The sequence below is a fragment of the Rhea pennata genome, chromosome 12 (assembly GCF_028389875.1).
Source record: "Rhea pennata isolate bPtePen1 chromosome 12, bPtePen1.pri, whole genome shotgun sequence".
Classification (NCBI taxonomy): domain Eukaryota; kingdom Metazoa; phylum Chordata; class Aves; order Rheiformes; family Rheidae; genus Rhea; species Rhea pennata.
The window spans coordinates 14407144-14431431 of NC_084674.1; the positions used below are offsets into that span (position 1 = coordinate 14407144).

General features: G+C 38.7%; 1 protein-coding gene across 22 annotated transcripts in view; it reads right to left on the minus strand.

The window, feature by feature from the left end:
* SLMAP (sarcolemma associated protein) overlaps positions 1 to 15113 on the minus strand; it is an 86483-nt gene extending 71370 nt beyond the window's left edge. For 11 of the 22 annotated variants that reach the window (XM_062585541.1, XM_062585546.1, XM_062585553.1 and 8 more), the window contains exon 1: positions 13941 to 15112. In XM_062585541.1, coding sequence (XP_062441525.1) covers positions 13941 to 14138 — 198 coding nt within the window. In that variant the 5' untranslated portion in view covers positions 14139 to 15112. Of the gene's footprint in view, positions 1 to 13940 lie in introns of all 22 variants that reach the window. The other 11 variants (XM_062585552.1, XM_062585544.1, XM_062585540.1 and 8 more) reach the window with 2 other exon arrangements.
* Positions 15114 to 24288: the final 9175 nt, after the last annotated feature.

Genomic DNA, 24288 nt, shown 5'->3' on the forward strand with positions numbered 1-24288 from the left:
ACCGGGGTAAAAAAAAAAAAAAAAAAAAAAAAAAAAAAAAAAAAAAAAAAAGACCCTATCGGATCAACAAATATTTATTCTGCTACAAAAGAAGCGTATTATAAATGTTATTTCTGAACTTTTCATAATGATGGTTCTATTTAACACATTAAGAATACTCTGATAGAACTCAGGAGAATAAGCAGAGAGAAATACACATTCTTAAAAATGGAACATTCAGATAGTAATCTTAACATAGAAAATTTTCAATTTTACCTTAAAAGACAATTTCAATCTTAGATTCAGATTTTTCTTAACAACATAGAACTCTGCTCTTCAAGCACTTATGCTTAATGGTAGAAGTAAATTTAAAAAGGAGAAGTAGCAATACATATTTCCTGTTGTGCTTAAAAAAAATAAAAAATAGCTTGCCACCTAAAGTGCGCAATCATAACTTCAATTGTTCTGAAGTTTCAATGTTCCCTTTTGCACCACCTCACCAATTGCAACACCAATCATCTTGTCTGTATGCACCTCCACAGAATTGCCAGTGTAACCAAGGACTATCTTCACTGTTCTGTGCTCTTCCCACCGGATTTATTTGTTCACCCCCAACACCGAGAAGTGCTGTGTGCCTCCCTGCTGCTATGAAACCTTACCGCGAGACATATTCCTTCACCCCTACATACCTAAGCATGTGCATGTTTGGATGTAGATCATAGTCCCACATGAGAGAAAGTGACCTCAAAAAGTGGCTGCTTATATTTAGAAGGAATGGGACACACAACCAGAAATTTTTCTTCTAGCCTCTTGTGGCTCTCCTCTGTTCCTTAACTTTTGTCTCTCTAGTCCCCCCAGTTCCTTCTCTCTGGCTGCCTCACATACCACGTGACATTCACCTCGAGCGCACTGAGACAGAAGATGAATCTGAGCTGAGACGGGACACCACTGCAGGGTATAGTACCAGGAGACTGAGCACAGTGCCGGTTCCTCCTGCCTGAACCTCTGCAATCGTGAGTTCAGCCGCACCAGAAGGGATGAGCTTTAGTGGCTGCACCAGCACCACGCACAGGGCTGCGCTTCCTACTCCCCACAGAGCCCACTCACTGGCTGCAGCATGGAGCCAGAGTCGGTTTTAGTAGATAAAAAGTTGTTTCCTTCATGGGAGTCGCTCTTTCATACTCCTTCTCTGTAGAGAGGGACAGTAGTATGACAAAGGTGACAGGTAAGATAACAAGGACTTTCAGGAAGATACATGTATCCACTGATGGGGAAGTTAGTGAGTAGTTAAGGACTAAACAAATGAAACCAGGACCACTCTGCTCCAATGCTGTAGTTCCAGGTTCTTTTTCACCATTTGCTCCATTTCACTCTTCCTATTTAGTCACTAGACTACTGCCCTAAGGTTTGACAGGAGTATCTAGTTGTAAGAAAGTGTTATCACTCACATTTTCGGGGGAGGGGGGGGAGTGCATAGGTTCAGCAACCTTGCATTTTCCAAAACATATTTTCACCAGACACTGCAGAACAAGCCGACATGATTCTATTTTACGTCATTTGTTTTAGTTGTTTGGGAAAAAGAGCAAGAAAGCGTGGAAGAGCATATAGATCATTATTGAAAAAGTACCTTCTGAGTTTTAAAGACAGCCCTGTAAGACAGTATAACTGGAAATGAATGAGCTGATTTCCCTCTGAAATGCAGTGCAGAATTTTGTAAAATAACAGACACTCCATATTCCACCATAGTTTTCATAATCCAATTTCTCATTAGCATTGCAGGACGATGCAAGATTGACAAGCTTCCTGTTTTGGGCCCTTTTAACAGTTTTACTCAAGCCTAACAGAAGCAGGTCTACAAAAACAAAATTCCAAGTATTTTATCACAAACAATCATCCATGTCCATTTTCTAAAACTCAAAATTGTGTAACAATTCAGCAAAACAAACAAGCATTTAAATTAGAATGTTTTTAAGACCTTTAAGTTTGGCTTAATGTGCTATTAGCATATTACGCATGTGTGTTAATTAAATCAGTTATTTTAATAATAACATCCTTACTGTGCCTCAAAAGTGTAGGTAGGTCTTTAAGGTGAACTGAAATTTATTTTAAAACAAGTTGCACTTTAACTGACTTTACCACTTCTGATTACATAACATAAATATACAAGACATTCTTATCATAGATCTTCAAGTCAAGATCATATAATTCTTTCTATAGGCTTGCTTTTCAAAGCAGATAAACATTTTTTCCTCTTGGAAACCAGCAAATAAAAATTGAAATGTTACCTTAAAAAAAAAAAAAAAGAGTAAGTTCTATTACAGTAGAATTACGGCTACCTCCACCAGCCAAAGTCCACTTAGCGTATCTATAAAAACAAGAGTAGGTTTTTTTTTAAAAAAAAAGGAAAAAAAAAAAACACACAACCACACAACACGTTCTCCAACCTACTCATTAATGTAACCAAAGGAAGCTGCACTCTGGACCAGCACGCACAAGTCCACGCAGTGCATCTAGTACCTATCTGATTTTGTGATACCTTATTACTAACGTTTTGCTGTCCCTTTGAAATGGGATGCTTCGCTAAAATTTCTCACCGTTACTTTTTTTGTAATTCTTACTGCAGTTCCAACTTTTGTTAATAACTCCTCTAACATTTGAATGAACACAAGGAAGCAAAAAGAGAATACCATAAAAACAATGAACAATGAAGGGGAAAAAAGGCCTGGAAGATCGTGGATTTTCACACATTCATTAGGACATCTCTAGCTTTATCCAGAGCATGAATTATAAACAATCTAAAAATCGTACGAGCACAGACTGAACTGGTCCATTTTTTGTATTAGAGTCAGTACATACACAAAGATCTTATATAATTTCCTAGCAATTACATAGCTACATAATATTAAATTGTAAAAGGCTTGACCTCTTGCTATGTTCCACAATATTTTTGTTTTCCTAGTATGTTTTGTTAACTATGCAGTTAGTTTAGACTAACTTAGACTAATCAGAACTTTTGAAAAGTTGTAACTTCTCTTCTGATTGAAGAGGTTATTCCTCAAAAGTGATTTTTTGCCTTTTTTGCTTTAGTCACTTTCCACCCTCATATCCATTAATCAGTTTTAAAATAAAAATGCAAGTTTGCTGCACCTATATAATGCAATATTCAAGTTGTAAGATAAAAAAAAATCGGACCATATATAACCACAAATTCTCATTCTAAAATTGACTCAACCATTAGAACTTAAGAAAACAAAAGGTAATTCCTCTCATTTCTACGTTTTCCTCTTTAAGACAGAATATTAATTATTCAATTATTCATTGTTTTCACTAGTGAATTACTATTCAATTATTTATTTCTCAGTCTCATTAAAACAACGTGATTTTTCTTTTTACAGACATTTCATCATTCTACCACTGATCTCTATGTAAATACTATAAGACTATTATTTGGGTTTTCTTTTTTTGTTTTTGTTTCTTCTTTTAAAAAGGACTGTGAAGATCTAATGGTGCTATTGAAAAATAATCTCTAGTACCAAGATCCAGACTGTAAAGTGAGCCCTACTTACAGTTAATGTGAAAGATTAGATCAGTGAACAAAAAAAAAAAAAAAAGAAAAGAAAAAAAAAACCACTACATTTTTTAAAGTATCAGGCCTCTTATGACACACAAGCTCCTGTCTTCACGGCAATGTAGCTGTATCAAGATAAAAAGCATGACAAAAGAGGAGGCATTAATTCACAAGTGAGAAACATACATGACTAAAGACAATCAAAATACAGGTTCTAATCTCATTAGCAAAACAGTATTTTCATTCTAAATATTATCAATACAAACGATTAAAATTGAAATGAAAATAGATTCAGGAATGAAAAAATACTTAAATTCTCCTTTACTCAAATATGATTTCTCACCAGAACAGAATTTAGTATTTTGTTCTCTTTCTGAAAAGCTAACCCTATTGCCCCTTTAAAGGTTATGCTGTCATGTTACTAATTGTAATCACCAACTTTGGGTGCAGCTACACAATAACTACCTGCACAGGCATTCTCTGCTTTCCTCTACAGGCTGAACCAAAGTCCTCTGTACTCCCCCAGGGACACACTCATTCCCATGTAGACAGCTACTGTTGCATGAAGTCACTTGTTAAGCCAGAGAACCTTGATCAGCACTAAGAACTCTTATATTGCCTGCATAGGCCAGAAATTGTAGGAGTCTTTCAGTCAAAAGAGATGCTAACACAGCAAATATATAAATTCTTAAGTCAAAACTTAAGTCATCAACTAAAACTCATTCAGCAAAATCTACCCTGAGAAGGTTCAAAAACAAAGCTACGCTGTGCAGGAAGAGACATTTGTTTGATTTACTGAGGGAGACCAAAAATCCACTTACCTGCACATGAGCAGGTATTTATTTATTAAAAAAAAAAAAAAAAAAAAAAAAAAGAAAAGGAAAAAAAAAACACTGCAGGCATGTTTGCATCATGCAATGCAGAAGGCAAAAATCCAGAACCAGGCCATCCTGAGAGCCCACATGAATGCAATCTGGATCCCCAGAGCAGCTCAGAGAAAGCAGGACAGCTGCTTTAGTGCAGTTCTTCACCAGAACTAACCCCCATCAAGCCCATTTCTGGAATGGGAGATCAGATCAGGATAACCTGCAGCTAAAAATGTAGATATGCATTAAATTTACTGGTTTTCTGGGGTGGGGGGGCGTGGGGGGGAAAGGCAATATTCTACAACAGGATGCGTGTAATAACCTCCCTCCCCTACCAAAGCCAGTGCAAGTTATGTACATACACACAAATCTCTAGACAGAAATCAATTTTTGAGAGAAAGTTATCAATGAATGTCAATATAATGTATTTGTTCACATACAAAAAGCACCATTTTCCCTACTGTTTACTTGAAAGTTAAAATATAGCCAAAACACAACACCGACACTTTTAACTTTGTAATCAGTCAAATGCAAAATTTGGCTAAAAAATTGGATGAACCCACAGGGAAAGTACATTCAAATACATGGAGATTATCATTTAAGTTTCTAAGTAACACATACTATTAATATAATAAGAGTCTATCAGTTCTTCCTTTAATCATATAGAAAGCTCCATCCATATACCAAGTTATTGGGCTACAGACACAAACAATATTTATATACCCACCAGATACTTTGCTCGAACAGCAAAACTGTAGCTTCAATGTCAACTAGCCACACAGAATGTAAAAACAGATATGCCCTAAGATGTATACCCTCAGTTTTTTCTCACAAGCTCAAGAATATGCAATCTAGGAAAAGCTCTCAAATGAAGAGGAAGATTTAAACAAAACAAGAAGATCAATTTCCCCTTTGAGTTTTTAAAAAGGAAGTAGTGGTTGAGAACTAAGTGAAAGTGTTGTATTATTTCCAGCCTGCTGAAACTAAATTATCATGTATTTCATTTAGTGCTTGTTTTCCTTCAAGTAAATTTTAAGAGAATTTCTAGTTGATACATTTAGGTGCAAATTTTAAGTTACACTATATAAAAAGTACTCTAGATATTTCATAACACTAAAGCGCGTGTGCCTGTGCATGCAAAAAAAAAAAAAAAAAAAAAAAAAAAAAAAAAAAAAAAGCTGAAAGCTCCAGATCCTCAGAACACATAACTAAGGCAATAGCAATGCAAGCTAATCTACCATGCAAACATGGCCCCGTCCTCCGAGGTGTATTTTGCTGGTAAGAATTAACTCCATCTCCAAACTTCTATCCCAAGCTCTATGACAAGAGTGGACAAAGCCATGAGCAACCTAATCTAGTCAGGTCTGCTTAAGCAGGGGATTGGACTAGCTGGCCACTAGAGGTTCCTTCTAATCTAATTTATTCCATGACAATATATCCGTATCTTGGAGTTTGGGTGTCCTTGTTATAAAATACTGCAACTTCCATAGAAATAGATAACATCCTAACTACATGTAATGGCTTACAGGTCTGGAATTCACAGAAATAAAGAAATTATACCCATTAATATCACATATCCTTAAAACCCTTTCATATTTAGCAAGAGGAGCCCCTGTAATGGTAGTAAGAAAATAACCAGAAGTTGCAATTACCTATCAAAATTAGAGACGTTAAGAATAGTTTGTCTGCACAATGGATTCTTTTCCAACCAGATACCAAAATTTTTTTTTCCCTCCAGACATAATATTAACAATATGAAGATTTAAACACATACACCCTTACAGAACATTAATGAAGTTGCATCAACACAGAGATTAAAAGTTTTGAGAAATCTAAGCATAAACTTACTCTTTCTCAACATCCAGAAAAGAAACAATTCTGAAAAAGTATCTAAACAGAACACAAGCACTGTCTTATCACACAAGACCAAAGGCATATGCAAATAGCAGCAGCCACTACCAAATCCTTTCCAAAGAACCTACAATAGAAAGATACATTTGGCCTATTAAAGAGGTTTTTTTCTGTGATTTGAAATATAACCATATCTATTCCATCTTTTAAAATAGTTATTACCAATACACAGTTACAAGCATCCAGGACTTCTACATCTCTTTAAGCTTTTGCATTACTTTGTTTTTATGGAACAGACATTAAATTGCAAGTATGAGTATAGACATTGTTAATAACTTGTCCTTACCATTAGTTACTTTCAGTAGTCTCTTAACACATGAACAAAAGGTCATTTGTCAGTTATCTAGAGTCTCTATATCTCAGATTATTGCATGTTTGCTGCATGAAGATCTTTCTGTAGCTAAACTTTCATCATGTTTGAATTATCATATGAAAACCAAAACTGAACAAGATGTTCCAGTTGAAAACAACTTCATTTGAACAGTAGCACAGTACTATCAGGATTTTCGCACGTAGTTACAACTTCTCACTATTCTATATGCATTTGCTAAATATTCTACATGTATTTTTGATGGAGCTTATCTATTCATTAATTCTTCCATTTTTAAAAATGATTTTTGCACTGTTTTACTTCTGTAACCTACGAAGTTCCTCAGCTGCAAACATGTTTGTCTGCTGCACCACAACAAAACTTGTATCTGATTAAATGTCTGGGTCCAGCAAAATCATTTTCCATTTCACAAAGAAAGCTGTTCTGGGTCTCTGGCAGACAGGTCTTCTTGCAGGAGCTCAAGAAGGTACAGTCTACTCCACCTCTCTGCCTGAGGTTCCCACTCCCAAAACACTCTGAACAAACACTCATCTACCTTTGACAAATATGAGACATAATACCAACAAGCCTTCTATCAATTCTGCTACAAGCAGAAATGTTTCTGGAAAGACAGACAAGCAGATAGCTGGGAACATTAATACAATGGCACAGCAAGATTTAAAGTCAGATCCAAATCCTCAGCAAGCGAGCAACATCAACAGGAAGCAATTATTAATATGACTCAAAAAAAAATAGTGACAAAAAAGACAAAGTAATCCTGTAACTGAGAAGCAATAGCCTGTAAAATTGCTAGATTTAGGTATGGAAACAGCATTTTTCACTCCCTTTCACTTGCCAGCTTGATCCATAAACAATGAAGTTTAATGTTTTCACTTTAAGTTATTCATTAGAAGAAATGAGAAATAAAAAAAACGTAACAAATGAGCCGAAGCACTTGTCTACACATTTTGCAGAGTTTTAGCTAACTCAGATTCTAATCAAAAGTAGAACAATCCTTTCACATTGACATAGTGGACCAGATAGGTTAGAAATGTTTAACTAAAAGATGCATAATTTCAATTACTATGTTTAGATAACAGAGTAACCATTACTGCACAAATTCAGTTAAAAAAAGCAGGCAAAGACAAATCAAAAGCATTTCTCCAGTCTAATGCAAATCCACCTGCTAAACATCAAAGGATTGCTAAAAATGTGTGACAGCTTTTCACAAAAAAAGTCAAGGAGATCTTATATAATGAAAGTGCATGAGAGGAACAAACCTCTCTTGGGAACAAGAGCAAACCCAAACCATCCCATTAGAGACTTAAGGAAAACACATTCACTGGCCTTCCTTACTGGTAAGTAACATGATTTCATTTGAGGTTTATAAAAATTCATTTCAAATACAGAAGGGATTTTTGTTTTTAGAACCTAATCAATGTGTTGGTGTTCCTGGCTCAGGATAGATGCATCATGACTGCAATGGATCAGCTCCAAGAATTACAGTATTAGCTCTGCAGCAGTGGCTCTGGATGCCATCTCTGCAGGGAAATCCTTCTCAGCAACAACTTACCTCTAACTATAAATGGCAGCAACCCCTCTACTCTGTGTTCTAAAAGAAATACCGTAGTGAAGTTTGTCAAAACAGAGGACTTCTCTCAATTTTACTCTTATGATCATATTAACTTAAAATTGGGTAGTTCATTTAGGGTGAGAAGCACTTACATAAAATTATTAATAGATATATTTAAAAGCTGGCTGATCTCACCCTCTAACCGAAAGCATCTAAGCACTGAAATTTCACCTCAGTGCATTAAAGCAGATCCCAGGTCACAGTCTCCTAGGCCACTAGGAATAAACATTCAATGTTTGGAAGATAAAGTGTCTCCTCAACAGACATTGCTGACAGTAAGCATGGAGCAACACTGATAGTACTGAAAAATTAAACATTTGCTCAGTTTCCAAAGATAACACAACAGAAAACTAAGTAGTATAAGAAAGAAAACATCAGAAATGCTATCATTTAAAGAAATGCTACTGATACATGACTAATGAAACATCCCTTATAGCAGCCAGAAACAACCCAATTACCATACTGGAGTCTGTATAGAAAGCACCAGGAATAATCTCCCATGGAAATCTCCTGTGGCTCCAAATACTGCTTTTCCATATGCCACTAAACTTTGAAATGTAGTATTTACTCTAACACTTCTGAACAAATAGGATATCCAGAAAAGGTGTCCTGCACTTCTTGAACCTTGTCAGATTCTTGGCCTCTACACAACATCTTGTGTAACGTTATACAAATAACGTGCTTTTTATAAATTTTTTTTATTTGTTTTCTTCTGGGGTCAATATTCTTTAATCCCTTGTATAATAAAAATTGAGTTAAAAAAAAGGGGGGGGGCACCTAATCTTTCAACTCCAGTTTATTAATGTTTTCTCTCATATTGGGGGCCCAAAACTTGATGCAGTATCCTAGACATGGTCTTGTAAGTATTGAGTATAGGTCTTAATACTCTTGTAAGTATTGAGACAATCACTTCCTTTGGCCTACTGGCTGGGCTCCTGTTAATACAGCCCGAGATGCCCTTGACTGCCTTTGCTGCCACAGCACACTGTTGCCTACTGTTCAACTTGCTGTCTGTGAGGACCCTCCTCTCCAAATCCTTTTCAGTAGAGCTGCTCCCCAGCTGGTTAGCCCCCGGCATGTAGAACTGCAAGGGTCTTGCACCTTCCCAGGGGCAAAACTTCGTATTTGTCCTTGTTAAATTTCATGAGGTTCCTATCAGTCCGCTCCTCCAGCATGTCTAGGTCCCTCTGGGTGGCAGCCCTGTCCCTGAGCATTTCAACTGGTCTTGCTTCCTTCCCCCTGGACTTGGTGTTATCTTCAAACTTTAAAGTGCATTGCCCCCTCCAGGTCATGGATAAAGATGTTAAGCAGGACAGATGCAGGATAGACTTTGCTGATACTCCTCTTGTTACCAGTACCCAGGTAGAGTACAACTATTAACTACTACCCTCTGAGCCTGATCATCCAACTAGGTCCTTTTATCAGTCTAGCGGTCTTCTGTCCATCCAGATCATAGTATCTTAATTTGATAGAAGAACACTGTGGGAGACATTGTCAAAAGCCCTGCTAAGGATAAGGTAAATGACCTCTACTGCTCTCTCCCTTTGTCCACGAATCTATTTATCACAGAAGACAATCAAGTTAGCCAGACATGATTTGCCCCAATAAATGGATGCTGATTGTCACCAATCACTTCTCATCCGTGTGCCCATAAACATGTTCCAAGACAACCAATTCTATGGTTTTCCCAGGGACAAAAGTGATGCTGTTCCAGCTCCCTGGGTTGACCTTTTGGTCTTTTCTGAAATCAGGTGTAGAAGTCTTTCTCCAGTCATCAGGGATGTCCCCCATAGGGGGAGTCATGCAGTGACTACAAAGAATCCTTTAATAATTTTATCCCACATATTTAAGGCTGGAAGTCCTCAAGCACAGCTTCACTAAATTTCACCTCCTATCATGTTGACTATTTAGCTTTCAATCTACTGGTTAGAGTCTAAACTTTCACATGGTTCTTTCTGGAACTTTAGTACCCTAGATAACTCCTAAACATGAGTTTCAACTCAGTTAATTTCCACATTGTATTAAATAGGAATAGTAATATTAGTTACTACTCTTAACATGGAAACTTGTGCTCATAAACCTTTTTCAGTCACTAAAAATTACAAGTCATTTGTAGTCCTTTTGGGATAAGACAATATTTTATTTCTCACAGTTATTACTCAGTGCCTTTGGTAAACTGTGGTGATGGATTCTTTATAATAGGTATTTATAAAGGTAATCTACCTAAGGCACTGAATAGTTCAGAGAATTTCCTTTTTGAAAGCCCAAGTATCTACTGGGAACCTGAGGCTTCTACTAGCAACTTCCAGAAGCATTTCAGCCTGGGAGAAATCACATGCAAATTCTCAAAGGTTTTCAATTTACTTATAAAAAAAAAATGTTCAAATTTAGGACTATTTCAGCTAAGCAGTTTTTAAAGTGTTTTTGCTGATATGCAATGAGAGAATATCATTTAGATTTTTCTTAAGTGTAGCACGCTTTCTTTTGATTTGATTCACACTTTCTGAAACACTCCATGTCCAGCACAACATCCACTTCCTACATATCTAGTGAGTCACTTTTTCAGACATCCTTAAAAAAATTAATTTGCAATTACTCAAAAAAAAACCCGACACAAAATCCTGCGTGAAATATCCACAAATAAAAGGAGAGATTGTACTGTTCTTCTATTAAAAAAATTGAGCACAGAAAAGCCTGAAAACAAGTATTCCCCTCCACTTTGTACTTTAGCATACACATTTACAGGTTTACTCATTACATTAGAAAACGTTTTACAGACAAACACAGCTTTATGTATCTGCTTTTCACTGCTATTTACTGTTGATGTCGAAGACTTAATCCTCATTTGTTGTTAGTAATGCTGGTGTTATGCAGACATTAGCTACTTTGGACAGGTAGCTTTTGCCATGCACTGTTAAAGTGCTTTTATACAAAGCAAACTTTCACTCTTTCAACCACAAGTAACATGTCATCTTCAACTCAGTCTATTTATACAATTTTCTTAAGTTAAGCCTACCTCTCCCTTACGTAATTTGAAATAGTTCCCTAGCCAATGCTCCCTCTCTTCATTTTCTGATTATGCTGATACAATTTTTTATGGACCGTGTAGTAAACAGGATCATTCACATGATTAACTGGAGGAACGGGACTCCAATCCTAATCAGAGGCACCAAAACTTGCAGTATAACTGAAAGACAGCTCAGGAGGCCGCATAGCACCTGGACAGCGTGACTGTCAATGTCAATAAACAGTACCACCAAAGTCCATAGCATAGGGTAAGTTGTGAAACTTACCCTTAAATCATTCGTGAACTCTTCAATTACCTGAAGGTTTCTCTCTGTTACTAAATTAACCTTTCAAGGTCTTTTATATTCTATAAAGAGCAGAACTGATGAAGTTTTATATATATGTTTCTGAGAAATGCTTACAAATACTGCGGCAAAAAAATTATGCAGATTTAAATATAGATCATTGATGTATCATAACGATATATTCCTAAATGAGACGTGCTTATCTAAAGTTCTGTAAACAATATGCTTTCCTGCATGCAGATGTTCTTGGCATAATTTCAGATTTTTGTTTGTACTTTGAAAACATTATAAAATATTTTAAAAATATTTTTATGATTCAAGAATAAGATTAAGACTATATATACACCAATGTATCTCTGCCTTTTCCCAACAGCATTTTATATCTACCACCTCCAACAATACATTTTCCCCCTTCTCTAGTTCTCACTCTCTCTTCAGCATTTATCACTCACAGATACTCAAACAGATCGCCAAAACCTGACTGTATTGCCAAGAATCAGATATACAGTCCAAACTCCTCCACACTAACACCAATGCCTTAAAGCTTTTGCAGTACTACAACATCTAACATTTAAGATTTACAGTAACACATTCCTATGCATCCACGAAAACCCACTCTCTACTTGATAGCTATAGCCACTGACCTAGATACGCATCTAGGCAATATTTAATGGCTTCCACTAACTTCTCACAAGACAGAACCCCAAAAGCTGTCATATGCCACTGTCTTATTTACTACTACCAAGCTGCTAATTTAGATCACCTAGATAAAATAAATAGGTATAACACTTGTTTGGTCTGTATTAAAAAAAAAAAAAAAAAAAAAAAAAAAGCTAACTGAAACTTAAGAACAGAACAACAACAAACAGCTGACTGCTTTTTAAGCTCTTCTGTGAGTTAGCACACTTGCTCGACACCAAAGGCTTTGTCAAATTAAACCATGTTTAATATGGCTAGCCTATTTTTAGCCATAACAGGTCACATGAGGGTCTTAATCTTTATAAATCACGAGAAATGTTAATTAAAAAGCTATATGCACAAAATGTCTTAAGTTTCAAACACTATAATAAATCAGAATGTTTGTCACATCAAACAAAGGATTACAAACTAATCTTAAAGTGAAAACAGCTATATTTCATACAGTAAAGTTTTCTAAAGTGTCTAACAGCAAGAATGCATATCCTATACATTAAAAACGGCCAAAACAACATTTTTAATGAAGCATTTATACAAATAGTAGTTTGCACAACTAAATGCACATAACTTGAAAGTCATGCCATAACCCAGCCTTAAGAAATTAAATGTTTGTCTTGTCCCATCATGCCCAGGCATTGCATAACACAGAATAGTTAACACTGGAAAGTTTAAGAACTTTGACTGTATTCTGCTGCTCCTTATGCTGTGTCACTCTACTAGTGCATTAGTTACAGACCATATTACTCTTAAAAATGAAGAACTACACTGACCACATTTCATAGAAGGGGAGGGAAAAAACAGATTGAAGGACACACAGGGGAGGGAAAAAACAGATTTAATTCACAGTAAATAATGTTTTAGTACATAACATCAATATATTTAAAAGAATGCTGAGTGACTGTAATCTGCACATTGTTTGTTTCTCATTGGAAATTTAAAATCAATTTGACAGTCATTAAGTCAAATGACTTTACTTGTCTGAGTTCAATCCCTAGCGGACAAAATATGAACTACAGAGTCCCTAAATTTTACTTAATATGATAGCTACTGCCTTTGAGAGGAACAGTGCTAGGTTAAGACAATAGAGAATATAATACCATTTTCATTGTTAATAATAAAGTATCTTGCAAGTCATTTGTTGCATTCCTGCTGCCATTTTCATACCCAAATAACAGAATTCTTGTTCTAAAATTTCAATAAGGCCAGTAAGAAGAGTACCACAAAAAAATCAGTGGTTTTTTTTTATTATTATTTGGCTTTTTGACCGCTCACAATGAGATTTATTCACATGCTCAGATAAAATAGTAATTTCCCAGCATTTAAAAAATACTATACACGATTTTATTCATATAAGCCTAAGCTTTCAAATGTGGGATCACTCACCTCAAAAAAAAAAAAAAAAAAAACGCATCCTTAAAGCAATGAACAGGAATGCAAATTTTTCAACACTTACCACCTCCTTTGACTGTTATTTTAGGTTAAGTAATATTTAAAGCTTAATACAAATTATCAACTTACCTGCTGAGAATTAATCATTTCAACTATAACACAAGTCTCATCTCTTCCACATGCAACCATATTTACTACAGGGAAACGAAAGTGATCTGCAATCTTGTTAAAAATGTGAAGTCCATTATTTTTAATTGAAGAAGACAAAACATCTTACCTTGCCTGTCTTGTGGTCAAACCAGACAAGAGCATGGTTCCTGGACAACACCTTACAGTCAAAAGTTGCATTATTCTGAGCTGGCCGGCAGCGAGCCACTGAGCGGCCAATCTTGACAGGCTCGTCCAGGTAAACATGACGCTCCTGAAATGGATGAGAGTTCGGGCGGCAAGTGAAGATGGCCAATGCTGAAGGCATCGAGGACAGATTGGGGTTGCCACACCAACCAGAGATGAAGAGAACCTCTTCTGATGCAGACTGTCCTCCACAATTTTTAACCCAAACCTCCACAGCAACTTTACATTAAAGCAGGACAAACATTATTTTATAGACGAGGCCTAACTCATTGTTTCAGTGTGTAAATGAATTCTGGCAAAAATCCAGTGAAAAAGCCCCATTATGTCTTTCAATAATAACAGTGGCCCAGAAAAAGTCTAAAGTGTATAGTTTTCAATCCATCCTCCTCAGGAAGAATAGGAAAAAGCATCTGATGCCTTCAAAGAGAAGTAAAAGCTCCTTGAAAGACGGATAGGATGTCTTAAATCCAACTAGATGAGTCATACAAATACTTTTGTTTGGGATCTTAACTGCCTTCTTTTTTTTCCCCCTTCCGTAAACAGTATTGACCAAAATTCTGACCTATGCAACATGGAAGCAAGGAAAGGCTTAGGGAAGGGGGAACGGGGAGAAGGATTAGCGTCCTCCCTCAGAGCGCACAGATCAGGAGCTGGAAGGTGAAAAGGAAGCCCTCACTCCACAACAAGGCTCTAGTTGTTTCACATAGCAATCCACACTTCAGCATCTTCGTATTTTAAAACGAAGCGAAAGAGGTGGTCCTCGATTTAGGATGGGGCCACGAGAGCAGGAGAGCTACGGTGTTTTACCTCCCCTACGCCAGAGAAAGCCGAGCGGGTCTAGAGCCCCGGGCAGGCTCTCACACGAGGAGCGTGGTGCGGCATGAAGAGAGGGCGCGCAGCTCCCCTCGCGGGGCCGACTCGAGCGTGGGAACGGTCCTCCGCGGACCCGCGAGGGAGGCTGACAGGTTGCTCCCAGGCGCTGCCTGCGACGGTTCCGGCTGGCAGAGGCGGGGGACGCGTCTCTCGGCGGCGGGTCTCCGGGCGGCGGGAGGCGCGCGGGGGCCGCTCCAGGAAGTCCCGGCCGGGAGCGCCCCCGCCGGGGGGCGCGGGCAGCGGCGGGCCGCGCGAGGCGGCCTCCCCTCCGCTCCGCTCCGCTCAGCGCCGCCGCAGGTGGCTGCGCATGAGGGGCCGGTGCGCGGCCCCCGCCGAGCGGCGCTCCGCCGGCCCTGCCGCGGCGGGAGAGGCCTGCAGGCCCGGCCCGGACGCCGCCCGCTCGGTAGCTCTCCCTCTCAGGCAGCCGCCGGCCACGGAAACTTTCCTCCGACCTGCAGAGCCGAAAACAAACCGGGTCAGGCTCAGCGCCGGCGCGGCGCGGCCGCCCCCCCGGCCTAGCGGTGCCGGCCGCGCGGGCACGGGGCACGCCGGAGCTCGGCTCCCTCTCTTACCTCCAGCGCAGCGGCCGCCATAGTGACTGGAAACCTACCCGGTGTAGCAGCCGCGGCGCTGCCGGGCAGGGGCGGGGGTCGGCGGCGGCGGCGGGGGGAGGAGCCGTCCGCGGCGGGGCCTGACCAAAGGGAAGGCGCGGCGGCCGCCCCCGAGCGCGGCGCGGGCGGGCGGGCTGCGCAGGCGCGGGCGGGCGGGCTGCGCAGGCGCGGGCGGGGCGGCGGGGGCCGCGCAGGCGCGTCGCGCGCCGTGAAGCCGCCGCCGTGGGGGCCTTGGCCCCGCCCCCGCCGCCCGCTTCCGGGTGCGCGGGGAGGGTGGGGGAGGGGCGGCGCGAGGAGTTGGGGGGGGGGTGACCGTTGGTGAGGGGAGCGCGAGGCCGCCGGCGGGAAGGGGAAGGGCCGGGGCCGGGGCCGGGGCCGGGCGGGTCGCCTGCGAGGGGACGTGGGGGCAGGTCTCTGAGGTGAGTGAGCCCGCGGGGCCGGGTGCCCTCTCCTCCTCCGTCTCCTTGCCCGCTTCGCCGCGGCGAGAGGGTCGCGCCCTCGCAGCAGGCCCCTCTGTGAGGTCGGGGTCTTCCTAAAGCCCTCCTGCTTTTTCTCTGCTTTTCCCGTCCTTTTATGAACTTGAGCAGAAAATTTTGAAACCCGCAGTGCTCTTTGGCATGCTTTGGGGAGGCAGAAATAGAGTCTGTGTTTTGCTGTCGCAGTCCAACGACAGTTCGTGATTGGGGGGAGGATGGGAAGAAAAAGCTCGAAATGGTAACTGCAGCTACAAGGCAGAACGACAGAGGACAGGTCAGGGGAGGACAGAGAGATGGGGGTCACTGGTGCAGTATTTTTCCTCCGTAGGTCTCAGAGCGTCATGCAAGATCATATTTTTCTCAATTTTGCAGAGTCCAAGGAAAGGTTGCTACTTTCTCAAGGTCATACAGTAGGTTAGTGCGGAACAGGTCTCTCAAGTCTGCATTCATTTATAAGGCAGTCAGTGCTTATAAAGCAAACATGAGGGATTGTTTGATATAAGATAGATGCTGGAGTTGGGCCAGCACCTATAATTACCCCATGACAAGGTGTTGGGATTAGAGAGATGGGAGGATTGCGTGATGGCAGAAAGGCCAGGAAGCCGTGGAGGAAAGAAGAGGAGCTGGGCCAGGTAGTTTAGCTGGCAATGGATGAGGGAAATGAGCAACGAGCAGGGTGAGGCAGTGCAGTGTATGAGAGAAAGAATTATTGTATTAGTCATAGCACAGTAAAATGTCAAGAGTCCAGTTTTTTTGTTTTTTCTGAATGTACTGTGATGAGAGTTTTTTTTTCATTACAGCCTAGTTTTGCACTCTTTCACTGATCCAATGAAATAAAGACAGCAAAAACAGGCTAACATCTGTATTTGAAGCAAGGAAATGAAATCCAACAGGAGCAACAAGCCTGAATTTGAAGTCAAAAAGAGAAAGACTAGTACATGGAAGCTTTATGGCTACATGTCAGTGGTTTTCAGTTCTCCACATGAGTAAAACATGTTTCTGACACACCCCTTCATAGCTTTCATCAACTTGTTTGTTATACTTCAATATTATGATATTTCTAATTTACTCATATTTTAAAGATCTGGGGATTGTGGACGTGTATTGATTGTGTACAAAGTGCCATAATTAAAAGGAGGAAGAGAGTGTAAAAAAGTTGGGGAAAATGAGGAGTACATTTAAGTTCATCGGAAGTTACATATGAGGAAAACAGAGAAGTAGAAATAACTCAGAACGTTTTAGAATTGGAAAGTAGTAAAAAGTAAGAGGAAGAAAGGGTACTGCAGGTGTTGGAATGTAAAGAATATTTATGCGGTAGCACTTCTTATATGTTTGTAGGGCTGTTAAATGGAGAAAGCAGTTTGAAAGTAAAACATGAAGAAGAACCACTAGCATTTGTAAGGTCTAGGAGAACTAAGAGAAGTAAAAGTTATAGTAAAGAAAAACAACCAAGTGGTGGATATCTTTTACTGATGTTCACTGCAAATATTTAGAACTTTTAAATATTTTTATTAACAAGACTTATATTTTGTACTATATTTTCTATACAGTATCTTAAGCCTTCACCAATAGAACTAACAAACTAATAATACCCTTAGTATCTGTGCCCTTTAAACTGTTGACCACTACTATACTATGGTGTGCTGAACAATTCTCCATCCTTTATGACAGTCCCGTGGGGGAAGCAGTGGTACATGCCAGCTGTCTTTTTAATACTAATTGGTGCTGCCAAGTGGCTCATGTAACAGGAGAATTCTACCTATTTTTCAGTAGGGGCACTAATTTGAGCCTTCCTTTTCTGTATGAGTGCCAGCTTTCACAGAAGTTGGATGGATTTAGTTATCTTTAAGAATTTTTGCTATTTCGAATTGGCAGATGAGTTCAAAGGTTGTTAGAGGTAGACTCCAGCAAAGTTAAAAATACAGAAGGTGGTTGCATTCTGAATTGAGGATAAAATACTATGGGTATTTTATGAGGTATTTGATACTTCTCAGAAAGTCACTGTCTTTGAATTGAGGAAAGGAACAGGTGGATGAGGAGTTCAGTTTAAAATGATCAGCCACTTTATGTTGCTCAGCAGGAGTAAGCACATGCTTCAATTCTGCAAACCGCCCTTTGCCACACAACCCAAAGAGCCCGTGAGCTTTGGCCGCCATATTAGGTAAGGGCAGCAAAGATGCCACTTTGGTAGCCATCCTTTTTCAGGGCAGGAAGTCCTTAAAAAATGTTATGAGAGCCATCATAGCTGAGGGCAGAAAGGGCCTGCTGTGTATCCATCTTGGATAAGGGAAATGGAAGGGAGGGTATTATCACATTGGCCTCTTAAAGAACTGATGCCTGTTTAAGGATGATGACATGCAGCAGTGCTAGTATTCATGGACATACCTGCCAGACATCTGGGTTTTGGCTTAAGCATGTCAAGGTGGAGGAGACATTCTTCAGCTCTAATAACATGCTCAAAATAAAAAGATCTTTTGCTTCAGGAAGCCTATTGTGATTTCTAAATTAACTGTAACTGCCCAGAGAGAAACACTGAACATAATTATAGGAAACTCAGTGACAAATCTCTGAATACTGTGCAATAATGTATAGAAAAAGTTCAGTTTGTGGTATAAAAAGTAAGATGCAAACTGAAAACAATAACTTGTAAAGAGGTAGCAGGAGATGCACAGTTTTATACTGAGTTCTCATCTTTGAAATTCATCAGTGTATTAAATCAATTTCTCATTGATTTCTAGCAGTTCAACAAATTGTGTGTATAGTTACACTATTTGAAGCAATAGCAAATTTTGAAAGATGCTTGTAAAGGCGTTTGTTTCTACATAGATGAATGTGGAAATAATATTTACATTGTTTTGTAGTATCTTTTGCAAGACAAACTTGACTCAAAAATTGCTGCTGAGACATCTAGAACCAAGCTAAATTGTCAAAATTTAAGGATTTTTTTTTCAGAGCAATAGACGTATTTTCCTTTGAACTATAAATGTGTCAATTTGGATGTCCATGCTACTAAAATATTTTGGTTCACAGCAATCACTTCCTGTCCACTAGAGGGCTAGTGGGAAGACTAGCTGCGTGACATCTCGGACTAACAATATTTTTGCACATCTGCTGTTGCTTTTGACTTGCAGTTGCTGAAAAAGTAATGAGATTTTTCTTAAGTAGCAAAAGTAGTCTTTCAAAACAAGTTAAATGAGCAGTGGCAAGTTGTGGTCGCTGTGCAATTTGTTGAAATATTCTGTTTGCAATTCTTGATAAAATTCACAATACTCTGTGCATGTGTAATAGTTCACATCTCTATTCAGTCACAGAATTAGATGTTGTAGTATATCAGGACAGCAAAAATCGAATTTGAATTTTCAGATACCTGCTAGTTTTAGCAGCTACTGAATACATGTACATGCTCCAGCAGTTTATTTCTGTCTGTGTTGATGCATCATGAGAAGTAAAGGGAGCAAGAATGCATCTTCAGAATGATGATCATTACTGGAAAACAACAACAGGTATTTCCTAATAGGCTGTTTGCTAGTTTCATGATCAGTGTTGAAAAAGAGACTGGGCTTGGGCTGTATTTATCCTAGATAAATAGACTATAAAAAACAATAAGCCTGTAAAATATCCAAGAGCTAATATTTAATTCATATTTAACTATGGACTTTGCTACATAGCATTTGAACCACTGCATGTAAGCCACTTTTGTTAAAAGATTCTATGCAGATACAAACATTGGTCTGTGAGTAAAAAGGATCTGAGTCTTTCCATTGTAAAATCCTTCCTATGAGGTCACTGAGCACCTCCTAAAACTTATTAGGACTTCAGTCTCCTCTACTCACGTTGGAAAACTTTTTTCAAAACATTACATCTCTGGTGATTAGAAAATCTATTTAAATTGTTGGCCTCAATTTATTCAAGGCTGGCTTACACCTTTTTATTCTTATGCTATGATTATTCTTTAGTTTCAGTCTTATTTTCTCTTCTTGATGTTTAACTTTTTCCATGTAAAGAACCACTGCATTATCTTTCAATCTTAATTTTGAAAGGATAAGCAATTCAGCTGTTTTAATTCACTCTTTTCAGAGAGATTCCATTTATCTCATTTTCATTCAAAACCTTCCCTGCTTCTATTTCTAGTTTGCATCAAACTTACTAAACAGTAATTCTAACCAGTAAACAAGTGAATAGTTTACTAGCATTGTATATAATTATAGTAATATACATAATATACCTTTGTAGATACATACTATTGCATCTGTATTGTATATAAAATACGTAATATAAAGTATATTACTGTATATATTATATATAACATACATAATAGTATATCTCTAGTGTATTATATGCTATATCTATATACTGTAGTATACTGTAATATACTATATAATACAGTATAATTTATTGTGATTATGTAAATATGTATTATGTTATTAATATAGTATATATATAGAATATACACATAATGTAACATACATAAATAAAATATTAATATGTAGTTAATATTGCACACAATGTTTTAAAATTTCTAGTGAAAATAGCTGAGTTTGTGTATCTGGCATTTTAACTATTTCATCATTTTAATGGAATATAGTTATCAGGTAACCAGGTCTTAGTTGATTTTCTGTTAATATGAGGCTGACATTTTGGAATGTTTGATATTTTCAGTGGTGATTTTAAAAATAAGGAAAATTGCTTCAATAGTAAGTATGCCATTTCTATTACTTTTTAATAAATTTGCTTATTAGAAATGCTGTCCAGCTGTAATTTTCAGATATAAATAAAGTACTGCTTTTAATTTAAATCTCAAGGGAAAAAAGGCTGAGATGGCCAGAAGATATTTATCAACTTCTTTGGTGGATATTCAGCAGGTAGAAGATATCTGTACAGTCACTCCATACTGAACCTGGCAGAAATTGGCCAGCCAGCAGCTAACACATTTGCTGCTACTTGACAGAAAGCATCCTGCTAAGAAAGGTTGGATAGAATGGTAGAGACAGCAGTTGCAGGAGTAAGATAGAGGGTGGAAGAAAGCAAAATAGGCTCAAATGCTTTATATTTTGGACCTTTAGAATCAACCTGTTCTGCATAGGCCTATATTCACCTTTTTTTTAATTATTATTATTTCAACAGCTGACATTGGAGGAATGATACTTTTTTTTCCAAGTTACTTTTGTCAAAACCCTGCAAAACACTTGAATGAACAGAGTGCTACCTTTCTGCAAAATACCACTGAGTTCATAGAGCTTTGTAACGGCAAACTCTTTCCACATGCAGAGCCCTACAATTTCATGAGACAGTATTGCAGCTTGTAGCATTCTCAGTTACTACATGGTCAGCTTTGAAATCCATATTGCCCAGCAGAAATCTGCGTGATAATTTGTTCATAAACTACAGGCCTTCACTTGTAGTTACCTGTTTATCCAGCATTGGCTTTCCTCTGACATTATGCTTTAAGGTGTGAGAATTTTGTCATATATCTCTTTCCATCAAAAAAATGACTCTTTAATTGATCTGTACATTGATAGTGAAATTATCTGATTTTCTTTCTCTAGTTCTTTTAATTTCTCTTACCCTTTGTTTGTCTTTAATTCGATTTACCTCTACTCTTTAACTTCATAAAGGATTTAAAGATTCTGTTTATATGAATGAATTCAAACAAAATAAAATTGCAGTACCAAAATGCTCTACAGGAAGATCCACAGTGAGGTCCTTAAACGTCTACAGAATTGAGAAGTTCTATCCAATGTAAGGACATCAAAAAATAACAAAGGTAAAGCACTTATGTGAAATTTCAGCAGTTATGCTGACTTAATATGGAGATTAAATTGCTGGTTTTATTTTAAAAAAATCACGTGTTTGGGTATGCACACGTACATGTTTGACATTTAGATGTTTTATTTAGTTTCAGTTTTGGTTTTGTTCATCTTTTTTTAAGACATTCTATCAGCCTCCAAAATTTCTACATTTCTCCTGACAAAAAGTAAAACATAAATAATGCACTTTGGGAAAGGGTTAAAAATGTTTTAAAATAAAAACTTGAATGAAAATCTGTCAATTCAGAGGAACAAATTAACCTTACGGGAACAATATGAATTCTTTAAAAAAGCATAACTATAGTCTGAAAATGTGAACTTGCCTCTGAGACTTCCTGAAGATGGCATGGAACTGATATGACCCTGTATGAGCTTCTTGAAGCAGAAAGCAGTCACCCTCAGTTATTCTGAATATTGCAGTACTCCAAATATATGCAGAAATAATGGCAAACAAATTACATCCATTTTTTGACCAAGAAAGATCATCACATTATACCAAGACTAAAATGCATTTGAAATGTCTAGGACACAATTTTCCTAAATTACAATGTTTCCTTAGTAATTAGGAAAATCTCTAGGAAGTGAGAATCCTCTCTTTGTCAGTGTCTTCCTCAAAGATCATGTGTCTAGTCTTTTCCAGACACTGTGGATCCTCCTGTAGAGCATTTTGGTACTGCAATTTTATTTTGTTTGAATTCATTCATATAAACAGAATCTTTAAATCCTTTATGAAGTGTCTTTTTCCAGACAAAGGATTATTTCTGTTAAGCTTCAAGTGGAATTAAGTTATGTGTAATAAAATGAGCTGAGGAGTATCAGACTTACTATTTTATGCTTATTTTATTTATATATTTATAGACAGAGCCATATGTAACATGGCTGTCTTCACAGTTTAAAAATACCGGAGAATAAAAAGCATAGAAGGGAATGCATGATAGTAATAGCTATGATTTTATTGCAGCCATGATAGCAAGAAGATAAACAAGGGAAGATATACAAATATAAACAAGGGAAAGTTTATAAGAAGCCTTGAGATAATATATTTTATTAAATCAAATGATAAAAGCTTTGAGGCAAACCTTTTTCTAGCTCTGAAAGGAACCAGCAAATTAAATACCATTGTAGAATCACTGCTCTGAGTTTAAGCTAATGAAACTAATCAACTTAGTCACATCTTATTTTGAATAGAAATCTTTTACAGACTCCCAGAGCTGGATACTGGTAAAATTCATGAGACTTAAATGACATTGTGGTAAAATAACCTGAAGCACCCAGAGACAGTGGGAACTCTGCTGTGCAGCCACTCCCATTGCTTGCTACACTATTCATGTCTTGTGGTTTATATCCAAAATTCACTTTGTCACCAATGGTTTATGATTAACTGGAGGCTGCTATATCAGAAATTATTAAAATGTTAACTTTCTGTATTTTAGTTTTGTTTTTTCTGAACTATACATTTGTTCCTCCTTTATCCAGGAAATTACTATAAGGATCAAAGCATACTTTAATTTCTTACAGTTTGTTTTTGATAAACAAATGCTTATTAATGGGTTTTAAGGAAACAGAATACATCTGAATTGCCTTATATTTTCTATTAAGTATGTATAGATGTGGTATGCAACTCCTAACAGGAAAAATGGTGTGCAGTAATTCAGTCTCATGTGAATAACCAAAGAATAAGAGTTACAGGTTAGGAGAACTATTTTTTTCCAGTGTATTTTGTTTTTTGAATGAAGTAACAATTGAGTGCTTTAGTTTCACCTCTATGAAGTGTTTCCTAGTGGAATACAGATGGGCCATGAACTGTGTGCGCTAAGACAGCATTTGAAAGCGCTGAGATTAAACGAGAGCGAGACTTGGCTTTGGTTAAGGTGCTAAACTAGATTTAAGAGCTCTGCATCCTTTCTCGTACATTGTTCCAGTTTCCTGCGCAGTCCCGGGTAAGGTTGTCTAACCACGGGCTTGTGGGATATTTCCGTCTGACTCTAGAGCGGTACTCGGTGTTATCTAGGACAGGATGTACTTGCACCGCTTTTAACTACTTAGCGGCACCCTCGTCCGCATCCAAATGCTGTTCACTGACATGCCAAGGAGGAAAAGAAAATTGCTCTTACTTGCCTGTGCAGTGTTGCCTGCAGAAGTTCCCCCAAACTAGCACCCTGCTAAAGCACTAGTAGAAAGGGATCATCCACTTCCCAGCGCAAGGCATGTGATTGCTCTGCCTCAAGTCCCGCAGGTAAAGTGGAAATAGCGTTTCGCCTCGGAGACAGCAGAACGCGTCAGCTCCCCGTTCACCCGGCGCTCAGCAGCGGAGCGGCGCCTCCGCCCCGCCGACGGGGAGCGGCCCCCTCCCCCGCGCTGATGGTCCGGCCTCGCCGGCACCACCCCCCTCCGGCGGCCGCTTGGGCTCGCCCACTTGAGACGGCCCCGGGGGAGCGCGGCGGGGGCGGTGCGTGCCGGGCGTCACGTGACCGCCGCGGCGGGCCCGGGCGGCCGGCAGCGCC